The following is a 25,927-nucleotide window of genomic DNA, read 5'->3' as shown; positions in this document are numbered from 1 at the left end:
GCTAACTCGTACTCGCCTGGCTCCCGCAGCCCTACTCCCCCGGCGGACTCAGCACAGCCAGCGAGGCCCTGGCACACTGCACGGTCCCTGTGCGGGCTGCCCCAGAAACTGAAACCCGCGCAGCAGACCTCACACCCCACATCCAGAGGACAGCCCGCGCGCAGTAAGAAGGCACCGACCCGCCCGGCTCCCACCATCCCCACCTCCCCCCCCACAGCTCAGAATGTCTCTGTGAGGACAGACCCAGGACACAGGGCTGCTCCAAATCTCGATAGTCACTGCCGCCTCCGGTCCCGTCTCCTGCTTTAACTTCTGAGATAAGTAAACATCCTCGTGAGGTGTGCTTATTTAGACATGAACCAAAGAAAGAAAACCCAAGAGTTGAACAACCAGCTCCAGAAAGGAGGCCATTAAACCCAAGTTGAGAGAAGAACACGAACAGAGCTGGGAGAGGGGAAGAGAGTCGTGAACTCAGACACCCAAGCACTCTGCGACGCTGCTCACGCCTTTCTCATGGATGGAGCAGGAGATAAAACATTCGTGATGCCAGATCCTGCCCACCTGTGAAAACAAGTACCCCTTAGGACAGTCCCTGGAATCCCCGTGTGACAGACTATAGTTAAGTCAGAGGAGCCGTGACCCAGGCGGACATGTGCAGCTACATCTGCAGTGGGCTGGCTGAGTTCTTTATTAAAAGGAGGGCCCTGAACAGGCCTCCGCTCCCTTCTGTCAGAACACAAAAGTTCCTTCTCCTGGAAAAGGTGGGAGGAGGCGGTCTCAGCCCTCAAATCCTAATTCTGGAGCTTGGAAAATTCAAATTGTAGTATTCTGCAAGAAGAAATATACATAAAAGTATTTACTAACCTTCATCGTGGTGAGGCAGAGAGTCACAAAACCCAGAAAAACAGGATGTTGAAAGCTGAAGTTTCCTGTTATTCCAGAACTATATATCTTACTTGGACACCAGGAAGCGTCTGGTTGGCTGAAGCAGCCCACCAATGGGCTCCAAAGTGATGTCAGAACTTAAGTGAATTCACACACACGCCACACTTCTCAACAGGAAGCTACACAATGAGACCAGACAAGCGCCTGCCACCGAGAGGGAGACGCACATTCTGAGTCAACAGATGTTTTGACTAAAGGGCTCCTCTAGAGAAAGATAACCAACTACTTCCTGAGACAGGAGTCTATTCAACAAAAGAAAAAACCTTAGGGTTCAGAGAAAGTGGGAATAAGGGTTCACACAGCTACCCCGGGGCACTCACGCTTCGGAGACAAGCCCGCCTGCCCGTGGGCCCTCTGCTGGTGGCCACCTCAGTCCGTCAGGGCCCCGAGGCTCCCAAACAGAAGGCCACCCGCCCAGCGTCCCAGCCCCACCTGTGCAGCAGAGAAGGCAGGTTCTCGAGCACTCAGAACCCGGAGCCGCCGAGCGCACTGGCCGTGACGCTGCACGGGAGGGCTAAGCCAGACCATCACTCGCCTGAGCCAAGCTCGACCTCCCAGCCGTCACGCTTGCTCCCTACACCACCCTCTGACACGCTCTTTCCTCACACTTAACATCACACGTGGTTCAGGCTTGTTCCCTGAACTAACACCGGACACAGGAGGGCCCACCCGTCCCCAAGGAAGAGATGAGGCGCCACACGCCAGCCGCCACCAGCACCCACAGGGGGGCGATGCGGGCAGGGTGGCCCGCCCACCAGAGCAGGAGCTCTGAGGCCCCCGGCCAGAGGATGACCACGCTGCCCTCCAGCTCCCGTCTAACCACAGTCTCCCAGCCTCTACTCGGCCCCTCCCCAGACGTGGGGTGGGCGCCCCCAACCGCTGCCCCACCGCCAGCCAACGAGAGTCAGCACGAGCAGCCACTCTGAGCAGGACGCTGCCCTAACGTCCCAACAGAAGCTTCAGGAACCTTCCGGCATAAGCAGGGCACGGCGCTCAGGAGCTGCTCCCCCGGCCTGAACCCCAGGATAAAGAGGCCACTCAGTACAGCCACGCCGTCTCCGCAGCCAGCACAACAGCAGGACACGCCTCCCGAGTGGTCAGCCACGGGGTCGTGTGGGCTGCTGGTGGGCAAGCCTCCTCTGGGTGAGAGCGGGACATAAACCCACGTCTCCCCTAACAGAGCTGGCTCCTGAAGAGAGAGTACAGCTGCTTCACAGGCCTGCTCAAGGAATCTCTCAGAAAGACCCCAGGTCTCCGGCTAGCCCTCAGAGGGCTTGGGCTCTCTCAGGAGACGTCCCCTCTCCCCCGCGCGTCAGCACCTCTGCAGGGGCCACGCGAGCCGGGAAGGAAGGTGGGGTCCGGAGATGAAGGGAGACAGGGCGCAGGGCACTGGCCACGTGCAGGTACCTGCCGACCTAACAAGTCCTGAGCACAAGCTGTGCTCAGGAGCCCGCGGCCTGGTGGGCACGTGGCTCTGTCTCCCAGGCGGGCCCCAGTTGCCAGATGCTCCGGGGAAGGGCCATGGCCCCGCCTTCAGGAGGGAGGGTCCCTGTGGGAAACCCGCCCCAGGCCCACCATGGGCTCCAACCTCCTGGGCCTCTCTCCTCCTCAAACCCAGCTGCCACTCCTGCTAACGGGGCCTGTGGAGCGCTGGCACGCCTGACAGAGGCCGGGGGCACCCCACCCGCAGGGTGACGGCACCGTGCCCAGCTCACCCATCCGAGAGGCTCTCCCCACCCCAACACCAGCGAGCGGCTTTGCCTTAGCTTCCAGGCTCACAGATGGTATGAAAGCCAGGAGAGTCTCCCATATAATAACAGAAAAGCAAACTTCACATAACGTTATACTTCATGCAACAAAAATCTTGTCAGTCAGGAACCTTCCAACTGTAAGCAAGTGAAACCCAACTCAAACTGGCGTAAACAAAAAAAAAACAATTATCGGTTTGCATAAGTAACGAGTTGAGAATGGCAAGGACCATGGGCATGAAATCAGAAGCTTCTGGCCATCTCCTGACTCGGCTTGTCTCTGCGTGGGCTGCAGATCAGGAAGGTCCTTCCTCACAAGGCCACGAGGCCACCAGGAGACCCCGGCCACAACCAGCAAGTCCGCCACCTCGGCCACACCTGTGGGCCCTGCCGGAGTCACAGCCGAGAGGCCAGAGAGGCAGGGCAGCGCAGAGAGCCAGGCAAGGCCAGGTGATGACACGCAATCACCTCCTGGAGACCTGCCTGCAGCTGTGGCTCAGAGAAGGCAGGAAAGGTCGCCCCGGGACTGACCGCCAGACCCAGGAGCAACCCAGCAGCAGCGAGCTGCTCCTGCCATCGCTGCACACACACACCCCCGCCCAGTCTCAAGAGACGCCACAGCCACAGCAGACTCTGACCTGCCTGATCACACCGCTGCAAAAGCAGACGACTCACACCTCAACGACGCCACCACGGCTGAGGTGCCAGAGAGAGAATACCAGGCAATGCGGAGAAGCCCTCCTTCCACCAGCCCTCAGGGAGAGGACCCCCACCGCAGAAGGCTGACACAGCTCCGTCCCAACTCAGGCAGCTTCAGCATTCCAAATGCAACCAGCCAGGTCAGCTCCACTGATGAATTTAGGAGGAAGTTATTTTTGACACAAGAAATTGTTCCTTCTGGCACAGCTCTGGAGTGTGGCTCTCGAAGTTTAAAAATATAATCTTGCCCTATCACATTGTCAAGTGGAATTTGTGATTTTAGAACAAGATGAGTAAAAAAATGAATCTTGAATGAGTTGTGCTATTTAAGTTTAATGCAAATGGTCCATATTGCTGGGGATATGTGCAAAGCAGAAATCCAGCAGAGAATGTTCTCTTTCTCGGCTTCTGCAGACTCTGCACTTAATTCCACCTACTCCTACACCCTAGGGATAAAATTAAAGTTCAGTGATGGATTCTGTCCATACGCAGCACTTTCACCCTACGTGACCCCGTCTCTTCTCCCTTAAATGACAATTAGATCATATTCAATTCTGTGGATTCCACTGTATCAACACCTAAAAGACGAGAACAGGGACCACTTACTCAAGAAAAGAGACACCGAATATTTTAAGCATTTCCAGGAAGGGCTGGGGCAGAAGGGAGCACAGAGTCCTGAGGAGCGAGGCAGCAGGACCCACGTGTGAAAGGGCCGCGCCGTCTCCGCCCCCGGAGGCGCAGTCATCCCAGACAGATGCCGCCAGGTGTGAAGACGCGCACGAGCAGCCTCTGCAGCCCCTGCAGCCCCAGGCGCTACGCTGCGGACTTCACCCCAACCTCACCTCGTAAAGGGGAGACCGAGGCTCCAAGAGGCCTTCTGACAGAGGTTCCAGACGGGAGCAGAGCGCTGAGCCGCATCAGTCGCTGGGCCCCCCGACCCACACACAGGTCAGCGGGGCAGCGCCTGCAGAGGAGGGCAGCTCGGCCCCGGCCCATCTGCCCGCCGAGGGCTCCACGTCCGGAGGACAGTCGCACGGCGCCAGACAGAGAGTCTGAGCAGGTGCACGCCAAGTACTCAGGCTGACGGCTGGTTTAGGCGCGGAGGCTTAGAGCCAAAAGGGCAAGGAGCACACTGTGTTAACACTCAAATCAAGTCGTGCCAAAACCCAAACCGTGAGAAACACGTCAAGACAGCAAACTTCAAGTACACATTAACTCCCATCCCTCCCAAGCTTTTCACTGAGATGACAGAAAGGGCAGACTTTACTAATAAAAAACAGCAATAAAGAATCCACTGCAGGGCTAAAGGCGGGAGAGAGGGGCCACGAGCTGTCAAGATGAGGCTCAGGGAATTCTTGTGGGGGATCCACGGGGAACAACCCCGGAGTCTTCAAAACCAAGGGAGTCACAAAGAACAGCGGTGGAGAAACTGGAGACTAATGGCACATGTCCTGGTGAACGCAGCGCACGACCCCTGGGCGGCACCTATGCTGAAAGAAACACTACAGAGGCGCCCTGCAGACCCCGGGGACGCATCAGGGACGGCATCGCCAGAACAGCGTAAAACGACAGGAGGGCCTCGTTCTGAAGACGTGCGTGCTGCGCACATCCTGGAGTATCCCCGGGGGTGCTGTGCTGTGCTCAGTCGTGTCCGACCCTCTGTGACCCCAGGGACTGCAGCCCGCCAGGCTCCTCTGTCCATGGGGTTCTCTAGGCAAGGATACTGCAGTGGGTTGCCATGCCTCCTCCAGGGAATCCCCCGACCCAGGGATCAAACCCAGGTCTCCTGCGCTGCAGGCGGATCCTTTACCAGCTGAGGACCAGGGAAGCCCACGTGAGGGTTAAATAGTTAGCTAAGGAACCACGGGTTCACACACAACTCAGCGACCGAACAAGGCAACGTCCACACGACGACAGTGTGAAAACACAGAGCATTCACCCTCGCCTCCCGATTATTCTGCTGACTGTAAACTCTTCAAAATGAAACAGGGGCTGATCACAAGGTTCTCTCTTGCACCCCCTCAGCGGCCCCCCGGCTCCACACGTCAGCAGACAGGGGAGCACTTCGCTCATCACACACAGAGCCTTCCTCCGCAGGCCTCAGGGAGCAGGACTCAAACCGGCCACCCCACAGGCCGCCTGTCCATTTGGTCGCTGCCGCTCAACATGCTGCAAGTCCTAGCGCAGCTGGGCCAGCCCGTCCTGCACCGGGAAGAGCGGAGAAGCACAGCAGCTCCCTCTGTGCCGCCTCCACCAGGCAGGCTCCCTGGCTCTCCTGCAGGCTTGGGGGAAACATGTGGCCCCCTCTCCCGGCCAGACCACTCCCAACGTCACCAACCCCTCATGCCAAGCACGCACCAGGACTTCCCTGGTGTCCAGGGGATAAGAATCTGCCTGCCAATGCAGGGGACATGGGTTCGACCCCTGGTCTGGGAAGATCCCAAACAACCCAGAACAACTCAACTCACGCGCCTGGAGCCCGGGCTCCATGACAAGAGGAGACGCCCCAACGGGAAGCCTGTGCACTGCAACAAGAGGGTCCCCGCTCGCCGCAGCTAGAGGAGGCCTGTGCACCGCATGGAGAGAGGGTCCCCGCTCGCCGCAGCTAGAGGAGGCGTGGACACAGCCAAGAAGACCCAGCACAGCCAAAAGCAAACACAAAACTTAAAGGACCCACGGGGGAACTAGTTACAGCAGACTCCACAGGGGACGCTGGAACCACAGTCCTATACAGAAGCTCCGCAGCCCGTGAATGCCAGCCCGCCTGCCTGCTTCTCTCCCTAGAGCAGGAGCGCGCGCGCCGGTCACCCCGCAGCGCAGGGGGAGACACCAGCGGTTGTGGACAGGAGACCCGGCACCAGTCAGCTCGAGGACCAGGCACTCCCCCAACTACCAGGGAAAACACCCAACACACACCAACCTGAATAGGGTCCAAAATTTGGGTCAAATTAGCTCAGAAATGCATACTCTGGCTAGAAAGTTAATTTTTTCTTAACATACTGAATGCAGATCTCACATCTAAATATGGTCTGAGAGGCCTCGGGATTTGTCTCGCTTTGCAGTGATTCCCTGGGAACCTGTCCTCTCGCTAGTTCCCAGGACTCAGAGGAGCTCCGCAGGGACACGAACCGCCTCAGGGCAAAGAAGGGGGGCACTTTGCCTTCCTCAGACCAACGGGGAGAAGCCTGTCAGGAGGGGGGGTCCCTTCCTCAAGATCAACAGGCATTTTCTTGATTTGTTTTTACATGAAAATAGAAAAGTGACAACTAGAAGATATTCAAAGTAGTCTGTTTTACTGGACTTGAAAAAAGGGGGAAACGGAGTAAGAGGGGAATGAGATCAAAAGACAGGCCCCTGAGGGGCTAGAATTCTTGTGCCCAGAGAAGCAGGCAGCCAAGTGTGAGTACGGGGGGCCATTCACGAGCACGCAGAACACAGTACCAGACAGCAGCCGTCCCCCTGCTCTGCGGTACCCCCCAGACCATCCCCCCTGTTCCGTGGTCCCCCTTAGACCATCTCCCTGCTCTGCAGTCCCCCCAGACCATCCCCCCTGCTCCATCCCCCCTGCTCCATCCCCCTAGACTGTCCCCCCTGCTCCATCCCTCCTAGACCGTCCCCCTGCTCCACGGTCCCCCCAGACAATCCCCCCTGTTCCATCTCCCCTAGACCGTCCCCCCTGCTCCATCCCCCCTAGACTGTCCCCCCTACTCCATCCCCCCAGCTCCATCCCCCCTGCTCCATCCCCCCTAGACCGTCCCCCCTGTTCCATCTCCCCTAGACCGTCCCCATCCCCCCTAGACCGCCCCCCCTGCCCCATCTCCCCTAGGCCATCCCCCTAGTTCCACGGTCCCCCCAGACCGTCCCCCTGCTCCATGGTCCCCTATAAGACCTGGAATCCACCCACCACCTCGGCAGCCACGGACAGCCATGCCCTCCCGATCTCCCGCCAAGAGCGCAGCCAGCCACCATGCAGGGCCGAGAGGCAGGAAGCTGCAGAGACTCCACCACGTTTGTGGTGGTCTCTTGGGCAGCTACAGAAACCAGCAAAAGCTGCGATTCCAGCTTGGCTGGTCCAGTCCAGGTGCAGCGTGCCCAAGAGGATGCAGACAGTGGAGCTACAGGAACCAAGTTCAAATCCCGGCGCTCCTGCGCTGGGCTGTGACCTGAGACCCTGTCATCCCCTCCTCTGCAAAGTGGGGAAAGGGCCACCCTCTCCACAGGGCACCTGGGCAGAACAGCTCGGCACACACTCTACTCAACATGTCAGTCCTGTTCAACTTCAAGCTGACGTGTGTCTCCAGCCTCTTCAATGAGGGAGACTTCAAGGGTCCGATGTGGGTGCCACCTGCCTCGTGAGGTGCTGAGCACTTCCAGTGCAGCCGATTCAGAGCGAGAGACGCTTTCAGTGAGAGAAATACACTTCAGATTTTAAAGACTGAGTGGGAAAAAACAAAGTAACATCAACAATATTTTCATGCCAACTACACCTTAAGATAAGAACATTGTGGGTACACTGTAAGGTTAAAGACGGTGGACTAGTAAAATGAACTTATAAGCACCTACAAGATGGTCAGAGAACAGCTATGCATTTCACCTACCAAATGACTTTTTAATTACTCACTGTCTCTCAACTTCTTTAAAAGACAAGTTCTGGCAAAAACATGAATGATTTGACTTGAAGAGTTTATTCGGTAAGTCAGTCAATAAACACCACATCATTACCTACCACCTCCAGCTCACCACAGAGTCAGGAGAACAGATGACTAGCTAAGACGACAGACTGTGTCACCCCAAACACACCTGCAGTGCAAAGCGCCAGCACACAGCTTAACCATCCATCTGCATCCAGGTCAAAGGTGGTGCTAAAACCTGGGTGGGGCACCTCATTCCCAGGGAAAGGACTATACACTTGTCTTTGTTTCAATTAATTCTGAAGCCTACATCAACAAGTTTCAAGTTTTCACACGAGCGTGTTTTAGTTCTTCCAATAGTATTTTTCAATAGTTTTGGACAAAATCTCAGTCATAACCTCGCTAAAAATCTAGACGAGAACGGAGCATGAGGACAAAGAAGTTTAATAAGACTCTGCCCTCCAGAAATACACAAGGAAGATGAGAATTTTAGAAAGACGTGAGGCGCATTCTTTCCCCACCTCATCAGCCCATCAACCCAGTCGATGACAACCCTGGAGGGCCCTACTGACGCCTTCCCCTTCTCTCTGCAGGGAGAAAATCAAAGCTCCATCACTCACACGGCGGGAAACGGGCACCGTGGTACACAGTCTCCAGACTTGCTTCCAGCCAGAACGCCCCCTTTACAGAGCAGCCATGGAACACCCCGGCCGGCGCCAGGCTCAGAAAACGAAGCGCCTCGCATAGGGCCAACGCCAGCTCCGCGCCCCAGGTCCCTGCCCCGGTCCCCCAGGGCCCGCACAGCCCTGCCAGCCCCCGACCTGCCAAACCACCCCCTCTGGAGTATCCCTTACCAAGCCCAACAGCAGCCTTACGGTGAACACTCACAGGATTAATAGTGAGAACTGACATCAGACTGTGGCTCCTTCCTATAAAACGAGGACGAGGACCGGCTAACTCAACAGACTAGGGAGTAAACTAAGGCAGCACGTGCGAGTCCCTCAGGAATGTAAACCACCTGAAATCGGGCAGGTGGAGGCGGGAAAGCTACACACACAGCTGGTCAGCATGAGCAGCGTTCTCACAACGTCACAACAGCCGGGGCAAGCTCTGTCCCTCCACAGGCACCCGGGAATGGGGGCTTCCAGACAGAACATTCTCGAGCTGGAGACGCTCACAGTGCCTGGCTCCTCTCGTCAGCAAACTCGACTTTCCCAGGAAAGTTCCCACTTTCATTATCAAGGCATACATAATTCTAAATAGCGTTACTTTACATCCTTATTACACTATTAGAAACATGAGGAAAAAAAATCTAAATTCTTATTAAATTCCATACTATTGAAGGAAACAAAGTCAAATAAGATGCTTACTGGGTAGCAAAAAAAAATCATAAGCAAAATGAAAAGATCGAAGTCACATAGGCTGTTTTGCTAAACATAAGTTTTTACATTTTCCAAATTTCAAAACGTTTTCTAACCTAAAACCTAAATTGTTTTTCAAAGCTTAACAATAAATGCAAACTGTACAATAGTCCTTTGAAATTAAAACTCCTTTCATGATCAGAACCACTCACTGGGGGATAATACTTGATTTCCACACTGTATTAAGATGTGTACACATGAAAATAACTGAAAAAGTGATTATGATGTTCCATTCCTCTTTTCCTTTAAGAAATCTGTGGATAATTTATAATGGTGGTAAACAAGAAAATACATACACCAAAAATAAGCAGTCTGTTACAAACACAATTCAGTCTAAACCTCTGGAAAAAAGCACCTTGACCCTTTACATAAAGAAAAAGCTAATCCAGAATTCAAGCTATCAATTTTGGGTTTCAGATTTGTAATTTCAAAAGCTTTTTGTCAATCTCTCATCTTCCAGGACTTTGTGAAAACAAAGCATAGAGCTACAAGGTATTTCAGAAGAACAAAGCCTTTCTCTGCTCACTCCCTTCCACATGTTTTTCTTTAAAAACCCTGGGAAATGGCCACACTTGTGTTGCATGTGTGAGGCTGTCTTCCAGGAGACAGGCCTGTCCCTTCATATCACGGACGAGAACAAGTCTGGAAGCCCACCTTGAGTCCATACCACACAGGTTCCTTTTTCAGAGTGCTTAAACAGTGCATGGGCTTTCTGATCTGCTTTATTATTATTACCTGTCATTTAATTGAAAGTTTTAAGTATGACTTATAATTAAGCTTGAAAGAATGGTAACTAAACTTGTCTCTATATTAACTTTACTAATAGAGATATTCTTAAAAATTTGCACAAAACAAGTCAAAATTGATTTTTCTACATAAAGTGAAACATCTGATACCAACTACAACTTCAAGGTCAATCAGTCACAAGCATTTACGGAAAGCCTACAAAAAAGGCCTACGAAACGCCAAGCACTGCTCTAGACCCTTAGGGTGCGTTAGTGAACAATGTCTGTTCTAGAACGTCTTTAACGTCTTTAAATAAGCTCTTAATTTTAAAAAACAGTAAATTTCAACATAAACATTTTTTTTTCAACAAAAACATAAAAAACATAAAATTTCAACGGTAACCTTTGGAAAACTAAGGATGGGTTTGTTTTTTTAATTCAACTTTTAAAAAAACAATTCTTTCCTTAAAAACTTACACTGAAATGTCACATTATATCTAAGTACAAACTGAGTTTCAAATTTAACGATTAAAAAAAAAAACCTCCATAGTTTGGAAAGGATAATAAAATTCCACAACAACCAAGAAAAAGCAAAAACTGCCACAAACATTCATTATCACAGCATGACAGGGAACTTCGATGAAAAATGACCAAGCGGACCCAGCAGAGAAAAGGACCCTTCTGAAACAATGTCTCTCCCACTCCTGAACCGCCACATCTCTGCTCTGGAATCGCCTCAGGGTCTGATTTCCTCACAGATATCAAACACTATCAACTTAGTGCTAAAAACAGTACCAACAGATAAGCTTTCCATAGAATCTTCCTCAGATTTGACGGCTTCCAGATTTATCTCCCAAGAAACAGAAGAGGCTGCCCTTTCAGGAGGAGAACCCGCCGCGGCTCCTCTGAAGATGCTCTCATTCACTGCTGCCTAGGAGCTGGGCAGAATTCATCCCAGCACTCAGATCAGGAAACAGAGGCAGAGAGCGCTAAAGCCACAGGTAGAAGAGGCAAGATTTAAACCCCCCAGCACACACAAAGCAGCCGCATTTCTGATCTAAAGCACTACCCCAGGGCTTGGGGGGTGGGGGGGAACCACATATGGGAACGTAACATGAAAAAGGGATTTCCAGAGAGACGCCGCTGAAAGACGGTACTTAGCGTAGAGACTAAATCCTAAGCAACGTGGAAACGACACCTCCGCCCAGCAGGCTCCCCGAGACGCAGGCTAACGTCTCCAGCCTAAACGCCCAGTCAATGAGAGCCAGCCGACCGACTGCCCAAGGGAGACTGGGAGCGCGTCGAGGACGAGGAGGGGCCCGTTCTCTTTCTCCGGGCTCGGCCCGACACCGGCCTGGGTTCGCGAACCTGGACGCGGGTCCTCCGAGCATCCCCAGCGCAGAGAGGACGCTGAGCCGGGTACCAAGGAACCCTAAGGCGCCCCCGACGAACGAGCGCCTGTCACCTGCCCCGCGATCCACCAGAGCCCCTCTCCCCTTCGCGCAGGGCGAAACGCGGGGCTCGTCCCCGCCCCGACACCGCTCGCGCCCCCGGGCGCCGCCCGCGCGCCCCCCCGCGCCCCCCGCGCCCCGGCCTCACCTCCAGCCGCAGGGACGCCCCGCAGCCTCGCAGGAACTCGCGGATGTTGCTCAGGCACTCGCCCTCGCTCCGGGGCTCCGGGTAGACCTGCAACACAGAGCACAGGCGCTGAGCGCCGCGCGCAGGCCGGGCGCGCCCCGAGGCGAGCCCGCCGCGGTCCCCCGCGGGCGCGCCCGCCCCTCGCGCAACCAGGCCGGGCGGCCCCGGCGGCCCGGCGCGCCCCTGGCCGCCCCCCGGCGCCCGCGCGCCCGGCCGCCGCCTCTCCTCACCCTTTTTCCTTCCTCCCGGCTGCACCAATCTCCTCAGGCCCCTTCCCTCACCAGGAAGTGGAGCGGCGGCGGAAGTGACGTCTTCAGACCGCGCCCCGGCCAGCCCCCCTCACGCGACCCCTTCCGGCCTCCGCCTCGCTGGCGCGGCCTCCTCGCCCTCGCCTGGCCCTCAGCCTCGGATGCAGCCCACCGGACGCGTGCCACGCGAGCGCTCCTCCGTCCCCGAAAGCTGGCGCTTTTCCCCGACGCGGCCCCGCGGACGCAGCCCGCCCGGCCAGCGGGGACCCGGGACAGCTTGGCCTCCGCCGCTTCAAGCAACAACGAAGGGGCTGGCGAGAACCTGTTTTTTCTTCAGTTCTTCCCCGCCCCCGGCTCGAGGGGAGAAGGGGGCTAGAATTCTAGTAGATGATTTAAACTAATTAGCAACGTAAATTATGCATGTTGGGATTAAAGCGCAGTGTTTTCTTCTAAACATGGACCATGTGCTACTCGTCAGCGCGAAGGCTGCTGGAGATAAATGGTGGCAACTGCAGCCTCCATCACAGGAGACGAGCGGCGAGGGCTCCCGCAGACAGAGCTTCGGTGCTTGGTCCAAGGCAGAGCTGAAAAGGCCACCGCCACGCGTGTAAGGAGTTACTAACAACCTCCCACGGCAAGAAACGAAGGACACCAAGAACAGCACCAATTACGCAGAACAATCAAGGGAGAAGCCTGAGACTTCAGAAGAGCTTTTTGTTGTTCTGAACGACACATGAACTGAAGTGTCATCGGGAATTCGAGCATTCAGGACGCTCAAGACATTTTTGTCCTTCTGTCCTCTAGGGTGAAATCTCGACATTGCATCAGGCCTCTCACAGGAATACTGTAGTTTCCTGTCAAAGTGCTCAGGGCTTCTAAAATTACAAAAGAAAACCAGGGTGTTAAGCAGTGCAAAGATGGAGGAAATGAGACTCTTTTTTTCCTCTTAAAGTTTAAAAATTCCTAGAGAAGTGCCAACATGTTTCTCTCCAAATACTGAACAGATTTGTTTTTTCCAGTGGAACAGCAAAACCAAAGCTGCCTTCTAGCCCCATCTACTCCTTCCTCGCACGCCCTCACACAGTCAGTCCTCATTCATGGATGCCGTATTTGCAAATTGGCCTACTCGATAAAATTTATGTGTAACCACAAAATCCGTATTTGCAGTACTTTCTCAGCCATTTATACATGTGCAAGGCAGCAAGAAATTTGAATTTCCTTATTCACACGTTCCCAGCTGAATTTGAACAAGAGCATGCTATGCCATCTTACATTAGCTCATAATGGAAACAAATGTTCTTTCCGATATCTACTGGTGCTACGTTTTTCACTGTTTTTTTGGGGGGGTTTTATTTTGCTTTTTCTTGGTGATTTCACTATTTTAAATGGCCCCCAAGCATAGTGTTAAAGCACTGTCCAGTGTTCCTAAGCACAAGAAGGTTGTGATGTGCCTTACAGAGAAAATACATGGGATAGATAAACTTCATTCAGGCCTGAATTATAGCGCTACAGGCCCCGAATTCAACGGTAATGAGTCAACAATACGGTACATCTAGAAAAAGGAAGAAGATATTCGGAGATAACATGAACCCACTCTGGAAAGTGCCAAAGTAACCTTTATAGTGCATGATGTAACTGTGGGAAAGATGGAATAGCAACTAAATTTGTGGATTCATGAGATGACAAGCAATAAAAAGAGCGTAGTAGACAGCATTGTTGTGAGGCTGAAAGCCAAAGAAATGCACACTTATCTTACCCAGGGCCAAGACAATGTTAAACCCTTCTCAACTAGTGAAGGTTGGCTTGCACAATTCAAAAGGTGATACCACATGAAAAATGTTAGACTTGCAGGCAAGCCAGGTTCTACAGATCAGGAGGCAGCAGAAAAGTTTAGAAAATACCTGCTAAGTGTTATATATTAAAAAGGTTATACAGAAGGGCAGGTTTTCAGTGCTGATGAAACTGGCTTATTTTACAAGAATGCTGGCAAGTGAGCCTGTGAAATGCAAATGGCCTCCAAAGCTCCTGGCTTTAAATCATTCAGAGTGGGTAACCTTGCTATTATGTGCAGTCGCCAAGGGTGACTAAGAGAAAACCCCTCATGGTACACAGAGCACAAAGCCCACGAGCATTCAGAGGGAAAACCTTGAACCATATGCCAGTCCGTTGGAGATAGAACAAAAAAGCATGGATGGCATCTGAAATATTTCTGGGAAGGTTCCACAACTGCTTCCCAAAAGCTGAACACTATCTCCATGGCAAGAACCTTGCCTTCACAGTTTTATTAATCTTGGATAATGCCCCAGTTCATTGCCGTTAAGAGCTCAAAAATGCCCACCCTGACACAGAAGTTGTCCTCATGCCTCCAAACATGGCATCTCTCATCCAAGCCCTCAGTCAGGGCATGATAAAAGCTTTCAAGGCACATTACGCCAGGGAGCTTTAAGCAAGGCTTTCGAGGCTCTCAGCACCAACAAGGAGACCACCATACTGGAGTACTTGGAAGTCAGTCACCATACGCAACATTATTGCATATCAGCACAGCCTGGGACAGTGTCAAACAGGCTACCATCAGCAATTGCTGGGGAAACATTTGGCCAGACTGAAAATTTTTGAAGGTTTTGAAGATGTCATAGAAAATATGAAGAATAGTGTCAAAAACATAATGCATATTGCACAACAAATGAGTGGAGAGGGTTTCCATAACATGAAGGAAGGCGACAGAGGCAATTTGGAGAGAGACAACAGCAGAACCCACCAACCAAGCCTCAGATGAGACGGCAGAATGAGGCTTTGAAGTCAGTGATGATGAGGATGGCAATGCAAGTCAGCCTGAGACTGCAAGAACCGTCCCTCTTACAGCAGCCAAGGTGGCAGGATGGCCTTCAGCCTTGGAAGAAGTTTTCAATGACGTGGAAAATGGGGACCCTGTGCCCAAACGCTGCCTCGCATTTAAGCACCTTGCCTCAACTGCATTCATTTCTTATGCCAAAACATGTAAAGATATGAGGCAAAAAGCCAAGCAGACAGAGCTGAAGCAATTATTTCAAGTCCAATTGGGAGGGAAAGTTGTTGACACCATCAGCAAGCTGTGAAGGCCAAACTCCTGGGGCAGGACTGCCAGGCCACCCTCCTTGACGTCTTCCTCTCCTGCCCAGGGAGCTTCACCACTTTTCCTGAGTTTCCAGTGAAGTAAAAAGAAGTTGTGTCCGATCTTTGCAACCCCATAGTCCATGGAATTCTCTAGGCCAGAATACTGGAGTGGATAGCCATTCCTTTCTCCAGGGGATATTCCCAACCCAGGGATCGAACCCAGGTCTCCCGCATTGCAGGCGGATTCTTTATCAGCTGAGCCACAAGGGACAAGTTTCCAAGGGGCAAGCCAACATTGAGGGGCTTAACTACATTGTGCACTGCCCTGCCACATGTCGCACAGCTCCATCAACAGTGAGGTGGTTTCTGTACATTTGTAAATGTTTAGTCTTCAGTTAACGCTGTTTTGGAGGTTTTCTTCCTTGTGTTACACTGTACTGTCCAGTATGCATGTGTATGTGTGTGTGAGCAGTGGACATGTGTACTTTTTAGAACAGTCACCCTATGGTGACATTAGATAATGCTATCATTGAAATAGTGTTTTCTTTTGAAGATACACAGCATGTAATTATTTGTAAATATACATATATATGTTAAATAAGCCATCTTTAAACAGAAACATACCCAAAAGAAGATTAGGTATTAATTAGTTGACCAAATGTTGTGACCATAGTCTCAAAGGAAACTAACCCCGTATTTCTCCAGGAACAGTGGTTCAGTTGTTGCTAATTCAGTGGTCACGGTGCCCTTGTAGAATGCAGTTACCACAAATAATGAGAATTGCCTCAACATTTAAAACTATTAATCCATAAGGATCTGTTACGAATTCTCTGAGTTCACAAATGATGTAAACATATTTTTCATAAAAATTATTAATTACAAAATGCGAATTATTATTTGAAAATGTATCTCTTAAGGCAATGTGTTTTAAATGTTTAGTCTTCAGTTAACCCTGTTTTGAAGGTTTTCTTTCCTGTGTTACACTGTACTGTCCAGTACACAGTATGCGTGTGTGTGTGTGAGCAGTGGACATGTGTACTTTTTAGAACAGTCACCCTATGGTGACTACATTACATAATGCTGTCATTGAAATAGTGTTTTCTTAGGAAGAAGGTTTTTTTAATGGGTTTATTTACCATGGATGATCACTTACTGCTGGAAAGAGATATGGACCAGCACCAGTTCTATTCTACTGGGGTTTCTTATGCAGACACTGAGAAACCTTGTTCATAAATTAAGTGCATGGAAATGGATGGAGTTTTGTTAGGATGTAACTTGATTCTCTGAAACCTTCTGAGTTACATAGCCGAAGTCCTGATACAATCGGTCATAAATAAAAACTTTACCTCATCAGCTAACAGCTTGATTGGGGTCTCCTTCAATTTCTGTGAAAGCTTAAGAAGTACAACCCTGAGCTGCAGCCCACGGTCATCAGAGTCACACCCCTCCCAGCACCAGGGCTCTCTGTGACCCAGCCAGGAAGCCCCCCTCCCAGCAGCATGCACCTTGGGGACAAGGGTGAAGTAGGGGAGGGCCGTCGTCGTGAAAGGGGAAGGGCCAGCTGGGCCAGCGCCAGGGTCTCCTCGTGCACGGGCAGCTTCCCGGCTCGTCAGAGTCGAGCACAGGTGCACGCTGAGGACCTAGAACTGGAAATGTGACGGTGGTGCTTTAGTTGTCAAGTCGTGTCTGACTCTTTGTAACCCCATGGACTGTCGCCCACAGGCTCCTCTGTCCATGGAATTCTCCAGGCAAGAATACTGGAGCGGGTTGCCATTTCCTTCTCCATGATGATACAAAAGGCAATACTTAAAAGCCACCACCCACCCATATTTTGCTGAAGAAGCTGTATGAATGGTAAGTGAGCACATGAAAAAGTGTGGCGCGTCCTTAGTCATAGGCGAAACGCAATTAAAACCACAGATAACACTCTCCACCCGGCAGACTGGCGAGATGGAAAAGGCTGGCAGTCTCACACACTGAAGACGGGGAGCAGTCGGAGCCCCACGCCTGATGGTGGGGCGCTCTGGGAACTGCAGTCTCTCAGAGTCAGACATGCCTGAGCCCCAGCAGTTCCTCCCCTAGGCATTTACCCAAGCGGGATGGAAACACGCCCTCCAAAAGCCACGTTCGAGGATGTTCCCAGCAGCTTCATTTGCAGCCACCCGAAGGCGGGCTCCCCTGAGTGCATCTCCCCAGGCGTCCAGAGAGGCGCTCCAACAGCTGCCCTGTGCGTTGTCCAGCAGTCCTCTCCCGAACCTCCCAGCACGACAAACTCCAGGCTTTTCCACCACAAGCTGTAATCTGGCAGAGGCATGCTGCTGCTGCTGCTAACTTGCTTCAGTCGTGTCCGACCCTGTGCGACCCCATAGACAGCAGCCCACCAGGCTCCCCCATCCCTGGGATTCTCCAGGCAAGAACACTGGAGTGGGTTGCCATTTCCTTCTCTAATGCATGAAAGTGAAAAGTGAAAGTGAAGTCGCTCAGTCGTGTCCGACTCTTAGCGACCCCATGGACTGCAGCCCACCAGGCTCCTCCGTCCATGGGAGTTTCCAGGCAAGAGTACAGTCCCAAAAGCATTGTGATTTCCCTTTGAAACACTGCTTTTGTAGTCCCTGTCTGATAAGGGGCGTGTGTGATGTTCTGAGAATCTGCTACAAACTAAATCCCAAGGCAGCACTGAGGTCAGAAGTCAGACCTCAGCACCAGCTGCTGGGCTCCCGCCTCCCCAACTTCTACCACCCACCCCACAGCCAGCACAGCCAGTTCCACTCGCAGTCAGGATAAAGGCGCCCTCAGCGCCTCCTCTCCAACTCTAAAGGCATCCAGAGTCTTAGTTTCCAAAACTGCCACCAGGAAGAACAGGCCATCCTACCAGCAAGGAATTGCATGGGTTCCAGCTAAGATGGAGGGTACAGGAAACTAACAGCTGGGGGACACCCCGCTGCCTGGGACCCCGGTCCCCAGGAGCGGTGGCTTCCTGGGGCGCCTCCACGGCCTTCCCCGCTGCCTGGGACCGGTCCCCAGGAGCAGTGGCTTCCTGGGGCGCTCCACGGCCTTCCCCCGCCCCCACTTTGTAAATAGTCTCTTCGTTAAACACTCTTCAACCATCTGTTTAGCGTCATCTGTTTTTCGCTGGGCGCCTAGCCCCAGTGAGCCTCCTGGTGGTTCAGTGAAAAACAGAACACGGTGTCACAGCAGAAGACGAGAACCACTCAGGGAGAGGACTGAGTCAGCCATAGACCTGCCGCAGGCCAGTGCGCCAGCCCACCGCACTGCTTTCAAAAAGAGGCGGCTTTGATCCTGACGCCACAGCCTCCTGGTTACAGGACATGTCCTCCTGGGGGCACATGCTGCCTCTGCGTTCAAAGGAAAAAGCAGGAGGAACGTGTGCGGGTGTTCAGAAACACATAGCCTGTGGTGGAGGCACACGGAGGTAACGGGCTGCCGCCTGGGAGGGGAGCGGGGGCCCACAGGACCGAGGCGTGGGGGCCTGCTTGTCACGCTGTGCCTCTCCGCACCCTTTCAATTCTGTCCCACACACAAGTATTATTAAATAAACACATTTTTTAAAAGAAGAAGACTCCAGTCTCATGTCCTCCACAAATACAGTAGCCCTTCAATTAAAAAACAGCCCACAGAGAGCCCAGCTGTCAGTGCGCTGGGGTCCTTATAAAGCAGATCTCGACCTGCCCTGCCAAAACACAAGGCCATGCTTAAAACCCTAAATTCCCCACCCAGAAGTCAAATGGGCACTGAGGGGCTTGTCTAACTTGTAACAACCCAGTAGCCATTGCTTCACTCTGACTGGAGTGTGGCTGTCTCCTGCTCAGGGGCCATGCTCATTCTGCACCCAGAGAGGCTGAGGGGAGAGAAAACAGGTCAGCAGAGCCCAGCAGAAGGCCACAGGGCCCTTCCTCCAGTCCCACGGAGGACAGTGAGGCCGCTGCAGCGCCTGGGAACTGGCAGCGAGTTCCAGAGAGTAAACAGCTCCCAGGGCACACAGCCTGGGGTCGCAGGTCATTTAGGGGAGCCATCGGAGCCTTTGATAAAACACGGTTTCCTCTGCTTCCCTTCTTCAACACAAGCCCTACTCCGGGTGGATGCTACGGTCATCTGAGGAGCTGGCCAAGCCCAGTGGGCGGCCAGAAACATGAATGCACCAAGTGCAGCCTTCCAGACGTGAGGGGTGCCGGGTGGGCACCGGCCAGACTGCACAGCCTAAGTTAGCTCGGGTGTCCCCCGAGGCTCACTTCCCACAGACTCCAAAAGCACATTTCAAGTCCCTGAGAGATGGTGGCGACCATCCCAAATGCATACCGATGCCAAAAATGGATTTTTTACAATGTGAGCACAGACATTCCCCAGATAACCCGGGCTAAACTCCTCCACCACAGTTGTATTTGACCCTCGCAGGAATGTCAGATTGACAGGCAGGTGTACAGTTACAGCCAAACAAGAGCAATCTGAAAACCAGCACGCCACCTGCCCCGTGTGGCTGTGACCCACACACAGCGTGGCAGAGGTGCACAGCCAGGCCACTGTACTGCCTCGTTCCTTCCCAACACAGGAAAACAGGAGCCCAAGTTCACAAGGGCTTCCCAGGTGGCGCAGTGGTAAAGAAGCCGCCTGCGACGCAAGAGACGTGGGTTCAATCCCTGCTGGATCAGGAAGATCCCCTGGAGAAGGAAATGGCAAGCGGCTCCAGTAGTCTTGCCTGGGAACTCCTATGGACAGAGGAGCCTGGTGGGTTATAGTCCATGGGGTCACAAAGAGTCGGACACGACTGGGCACACCAAGCTCACAAGGCAACTTAAACCAGGCCTTGTACTCAGACGTTTGTCTTAACTCTGAAGTCTCACCCGTGCGTATGGATTAGCTTCCTTTTTCTTCCCCTCTCACTCTCCTGCTTTCAACCCAATGGAAACAGGCATTTTGGACCATAAAGAAAGCTGAGCACTGAAGAACTGATGCTTTTGAACTGTGGTGTTGGAGAAGACTCTTGAGAGTCCCTCAGACAGCAAGGAGATCCAACCAGACCATCCTAAAGGAAATCAGTCCTGAAAATTCATTGGAAGGACTGATGCTGAAGCTGAAACTCCAGTACTTTGGCCACCTGATGCGAAGAACTGACTCGTTGGCAAAAACCCTGATGCGGGAAAGGTTGAAGGCAAGAGAAGGGGATGACAGAGGATGAGATGGTTGGACGGCACCACCAACTCAGTGGACATGAGTTTGAGTAAACTCCAGGAGCTGGTGATGGACAGGGAGGCCTGGCGTGCTGCAGTCCATGGGGTCACAAAGAGTCGGAGACGACTGAGCGACTGAGCTGAGCTGACCTGAACCCGGAGCCACTGCCGGTTCTCTTCGGCTCCATCACTGCCCTGTTTCTGGTCCTTCCTGTTGGTCTCCTCTTCCACCGCACACACTTCAGGACGGCTGGCCACGCCCATGCCTGTGCCCACGGGTGGAAGAGCCCGTGCAGAGGCTGTGGTCCCGAGGGGAAGGTGCCGTGTGCCTCCACAGTGTCCATGCAGCAGCTGGGGCTGAGAGTCCATCTCACTGTTCACTGAAGCAGGGTAGGTGAGGTGCGAGCAGGGAAGCTGGAAGAAAACCAGAGGAGCCACAGGAACTGCAGACAGGCTCATTCTCCCCTGACTGGCATCGCAGCCGTAGCAGCAGACATGCTGTGTTCTCCTGTAGTTGACCCAGCAAACACAGCCGCAACAGGGCCATGACACGGGCCACAGCGTGGACCATAACGCAGCCCCAAGGCTTCACGTGGAGCTTACATGTGCCTACAGGACACACGTGGCCCGTGGCCAAGCGGGTACATTGTGACACGCACGCGCAGTGCTGTAAGGGATCCCGGCTGCTACATAACCACGTATTTACAACACGTGGGGCGAGAGGGCCTGACCACCACCATCTTGCCTAATTTGCTGTCTCCCTACAGAGTCCCCGGAGAAGGCACTGGCACCCCACCCCAGGGCTCTTGCCTGGAAAATCCCATGGATGGAGGAGCCTGGTGGGCTGCAGTCCATGGGGTCGCTAGGAGTTGGACACGACTGAGTGACTTCCCTTTCACTTTTCACTTTCATGCATTGGAGAAGGAAATGGCAACCCACTCCAGTGTTCTTGCCTGGACAATCCCAGGGATGAGGGAGCCTAGTGGGCTGCCGTCTATGGGGTCGCACAGGGTCAGACACAACTGAAGCAACTTAGCAGCAGGAGCTAGAGTCCCCGAACAGGAGCCAGCCCCCAGGAGCAGAGCTGCCTGCTGCCTGAATGGGGCACTGGGGGCGGCAGGTCTCACAGGTGTACTCTTTGCCTCATGGACAACCCAGCCTCCTTCCTTCGACTGAGATGCCTCAGGTTAAGGTGTCCCGTGTCTGCAACCACTGCATTGTCCACCCCCCTATCCTCAGGTGTCCGGGAGGGGTCCAGGCCGCCTGCCGTGGCCCTGGTTTACCGCTGTGCCCCCTCCAGCCTCTCCCCACACAGTGAAACAGGGGCAGCAGTGGGGCTTCGGAGCAGCACCAGCCTCCTGCTCAACCAGCCCTCCCAGCTCGAGACCCCGTCTATCACTTTTAAACAGCCTGAGAAGCTGCACTGAAGCCTCTGGGCCAGAAGACGGGACACTCTGGAGATCACCTTGGAGAAGCTTTGTTTTCACCCACAGGTTAGCATGGGGGAGGTTTGAAGGCATGCAGAGGGTGCTGGCTGACTTTGCAGAGAGCAGCCTTCACCCGGGGAAGAAACCTAAATACAGGGATAGGAAACAGCTGAAGACACCCGCTGGCAAGTGCGCCTCTCCATAAATAGCAGCTGAGACCCTCCCCGGAGGGCAGGCCAGGGGCGGGGCGGCCACAGCCGGAACACTCCGGTCTCGGAAAAGCCTCTCACGTGGAAGAAGCCAGCTGAGACTTCATATTAACGGCGAGTAATAAAAAGGTGATAAAAGATCGTTATCGCCAAGAGGCTGGAGTATCTGCAGACCACTGGCTGAGTCATGTAGGGCCGTAGCTGTCAGACGTGTAGCTGGAAGACACGTTTTCAAACGGTCACAGACCTTGCTAGCTCAAAGACGAGGCTGCCGTCGCAGACTCCAGAGATCTGGATCCTCCATGCCACTAGAGCTGGATACGTCCCGTACACGTACGATTTGCCGGTCACCTCACCCCTCGGCTCAAAACACTCAGCAGCTCTCCATTCATTCAAGGGTAAAAGCCAGAGTACTTTCAGAGAAGGAAAGGATTAGACACGGACCGGAAGAAGAGCTCATTTGCCAAACACACGTCCAGTCAAGGCCTTGTACGCAAAACATACAAAGAAGTACTAACACTCAACAAGAAAACAGACGACCCAGTGAAAAAATGGGCAGAAGACGTGACCAGTCTCCTCACCAAAGCGGGCACAAGACGGTGTCTCGCGGTGTCTCGCTGTTCGCTGAACCCAGGACAGGGAAGGCAGAGCTGGGAGCAGACGCCAGGAGCCGTAGGAATCGCAGACACGCTTTACTGGCAGCAGCGAGGCAGACATCTTCTCCTGTCTAACGGCCGACACAGCGGTAGCGACAACTACGACTCAGCTCAAGGTCATTCTGTCCTTGACTCGCCTCGCCTCGCCCGCAGGAGCTTTTCAGGCGGTGCTTATCTTACAGGTCATTGCGCACGTACCGTGCTGTAAACGATCTTGGCTGTTATATGACCACGTATTTACGAAACGTGGGGCCAGAGTGTGAGGACGTGGGGGGAGAGAGCCTGACCGCCACCATCTTGGCTAATTCGCTCTTTCCCTACAGGTGGCAATGCAACGGACAGATGAAAAGGTGCCCCACGTCAGCTGTCATCAGGGAAGGGCAGCTCAACACTGCAGTGAGACGCCCCTGCACACCCGTGAGGTCCTCGCCAGCCTGGGGCGACAGCAGCCCCATCCCTGCCTGGCAGGAACTCGAGCCAGACACCACGGAGACGGCTCCTTACAAAACTGAACATGCTCCCACCCAAAGTCCAGCAGTCTTTCTCCTTGGGTAAATTCACTTTACCCAAATGAGTTGGAAACATGTCCATGCAAAGACCTGAATACGAATGTTTATAGCAGCTTTATCCATAACTGCCAAAAGCTGGACGTAATCAAGATGCTTTTCCGTAGGTGAGTGAGTAAGCGGACTGTGGTCCATGCAGACAATGGGAGATCACTCAGTCATAAAAAGAAATGCGCAGTCAAGCCACAGGAAGGCACATCAGAGACCTCAATGCACATGACTGAGTAAAGGAAGCCAATCTGAAAAGGCTACACACCATGTGACCCTACGCGATGATCCCGGAAGAGGCAAAACTGGCAGGGATGAGGGGAGGGCGTGGGATGGACAGGCAGAGCACAGAGAAGACTTAGGGCCGTGAACCATCCCGTGTGACAGCGATGATGGACACGTGCGGTGTCCAAGCGCACGACTGCACAGCAGGGCGAAGCCTCACGCCCACCGTGGACTTTACTCAGCGTATCAGCACCGCCTCATCCACTGCAACAGCTGACACACGGTGATGCAAGACGTCAACAGCAGGGGAGAGTGGGGAGGGCTGGATGGAATCCTCTGTGCTCTCTGCTCAGTTTTTCTAGAAACATAAGACTGCAAACACAAGCTGGAATCAAGATTGCCGGGAGAAATATCAATAACCTCAGATATGCAGATGACACCACCCTTATGGCAGAAAGTGAAGAGGAACTAAAATGCCTCTTGATGAAAGTGAAAGTGGAGAGTGAAAAAGTTGGCTTAAAGCTCAACATTCAGAAAATGAAGATCATGGCATCTCATCTCATCACTTCATGGCAAATAGATGGGGAAACAGTGGAAACAGTGTCAGACTTTATTTTTCTGGGCTCCAAAATCACTGCAGATGGTGACTGCAGCCATGAAATTAAAAGATGCTTACTCCTTGGAAGGAAATTTATGACCAACCTAGATAGCATATTGAAAAGCAGAGACATTACTTTGCCAACAAAGGTCCGTCTAGTCAAGGCTATGGTTTTTCCTGTGGTCATGTATGGATGTGAGAGTCGGACTGTGAAGAAGGCTGAGCACCGAAGAATTGATGTTTTTCAGCTGTGGTGTTGGAGAAGATTGTTGAGAGTCCCTTGGACTGCAAGGAGATCAGCCCTGGGATTTCTTTGGAGGGAATGATGCTGAAGCTGAAGCTCCAGTACTTTGGCCACCTCATGTGAAGAGTTGACTCATTGAAAAAGACTCTGATGCTGGGAGGGATTGGGGGCAGGAGGAGAAGGGACGACAGAGGATGAGATGGCTGGATGGCATCGCTAACTCAAAGGACGTGAGTATGAGTGAACTCCGGGAGTTGGTGATGGACAGGGAGGCCTGGCGTGCTGCGATTCATGGGGTCGCAGAGTCGGACACGACTGGGCAACTGAACTGAACTGAAGACTGAAAATAAAGTCTACTGAGTTTTTAAGTCAGTGACCTTAAGATGGCTGAGCAGGCCTGCACAGGCAGCTCTTCCATGCCCTCCCTGACCTCACCAGCCAGCCACTACTCTCCCCCAACCCACAGTGAACTCTGCTGTTCCTGGAATTTGCCAGCCAGGCTCCCACCTCAGGGCCTTCGCAGAGGCTCTTCCCATTGCCTGAAACTCCCTTCTCCCCGACATCCAGGTCTTGCCTTTGCTCTTATACATTGTCTTTGTTTAAACGTCACTTCCTGGTACACCTCTCTACCGACCAGATGTGAAACTGCATCACCCTAGCTGCTGGCACCCCTGCCCCCGATGTCTCCATAGCTCCAGCACAAACACGCGGTGCAATCTCGTGCGTGCCCAGAGCGCCTCCTTGCACGTGGAACACACATTGCACACGCAGTCTGTGTGATGAGAGCTGGGTCTCAACACCTGGCGCACAGAGATAGAGGCGCTGAGCGTGTTACGTGGTAGGTGGAGTCATGGTTTCCAACTTCACTGGCACTATGGTTTACTCATTATTTAGGGCTTCCCTGGTGGCTCAGATGGTACAGCGCCTGCCTGCAATGTGGGAGACCGGGGTGTGATCCCTGGGTCAGGAAGATCCCCTGGAGAAGAAAATGGCAACCCACTCCAATACTCTTGCCTGGAAAATGCCATGGATGGAGGAGCCTGGTAGGCTGCTGTCCATGGGGTCGCAAAGAGTCGGACATGGCTGAGCAACTTCACTGGCACTAAGGACCAGAGCCTGTGACTCGAATTGGTACCAGAACCACTTGGGTAGAGCTTCCAAAAGTGAAGGTGAGTGATGCTGACAGCACCTAGAACCAAAAAGTAAGGCAGCTGGTGTAACACGAGAACTGAATATTTGACACAGGAACCATGCTTTAAAAAAACACACACACATGGAAATATAATATCCATAGACTAAACGACACAGACGTAAGAGATGCTCTGGGTTTTAGCATAAACCCGTAAGCCCTTTCTGTCGAGGCTGACGGATGCATCCTGTTACCAAAGGCCCCACCTAAGGCCAGCCGCCAGCTGCCACCCAGCGCTCCGAGGGCGGCCAGCACGGGGTCCGGGCTCCACTCCCCTCCGTAAGCACCAGGCCTCGGTCAGCCGGGCACCGCTAAGCACCAGCCTCTGGCTTCAGGGCTGGCTCCCTGTCACTCAGGATGATCGCTGACTCCACGCAGGGCCCATAACCAGCTGGCCAGCTCCCCCAGGCCTCACCTCCTGCCCGTGAGGCGATTCCAGCCCCCTTCACCTGAAGGAGATGGCCCCTGAAGGTCACCTTGGCAGCACAGTA

At 53.1% G+C, this 25,927-nt stretch overlaps 1 protein-coding gene across 7 annotated transcripts in view; it reads right to left on the bottom strand.

Annotated features, from left to right (window-relative positions):
• ARHGEF7 (Rho guanine nucleotide exchange factor 7) overlaps positions 1-25,927 on the bottom strand; it is a 102,310-nt gene that overhangs the window by 62,527 nt on the left and 13,856 nt on the right. For 4 of the 7 annotated variants that reach the window (XM_061435387.1, XM_061435390.1, XM_061435386.1 and 1 more), the window contains exon 2: positions 11,769-11,855. In XM_061435387.1, the coding sequence (XP_061291371.1) occupies positions 11,769-11,855 (87 nt within the window). Of the gene's footprint in view, positions 1-864; positions 1,112-11,768; positions 11,856-12,037; positions 12,145-25,927 lie in introns of those variants that run through there. The other 3 variants (XM_061435393.1, XM_061435389.1, XM_061435391.1) reach the window with 3 other exon arrangements.

The sequence above is a fragment of the Bos javanicus genome, chromosome 12 (genome assembly GCF_032452875.1).
Source record: "Bos javanicus breed banteng chromosome 12, ARS-OSU_banteng_1.0, whole genome shotgun sequence".
NCBI lineage: Eukaryota > Metazoa > Chordata > Mammalia > Artiodactyla > Bovidae > Bos > Bos javanicus.
Note: the sequence above shows the minus strand (reverse complement) of the source record. Positions and strands in the feature narration are given on the sequence as shown.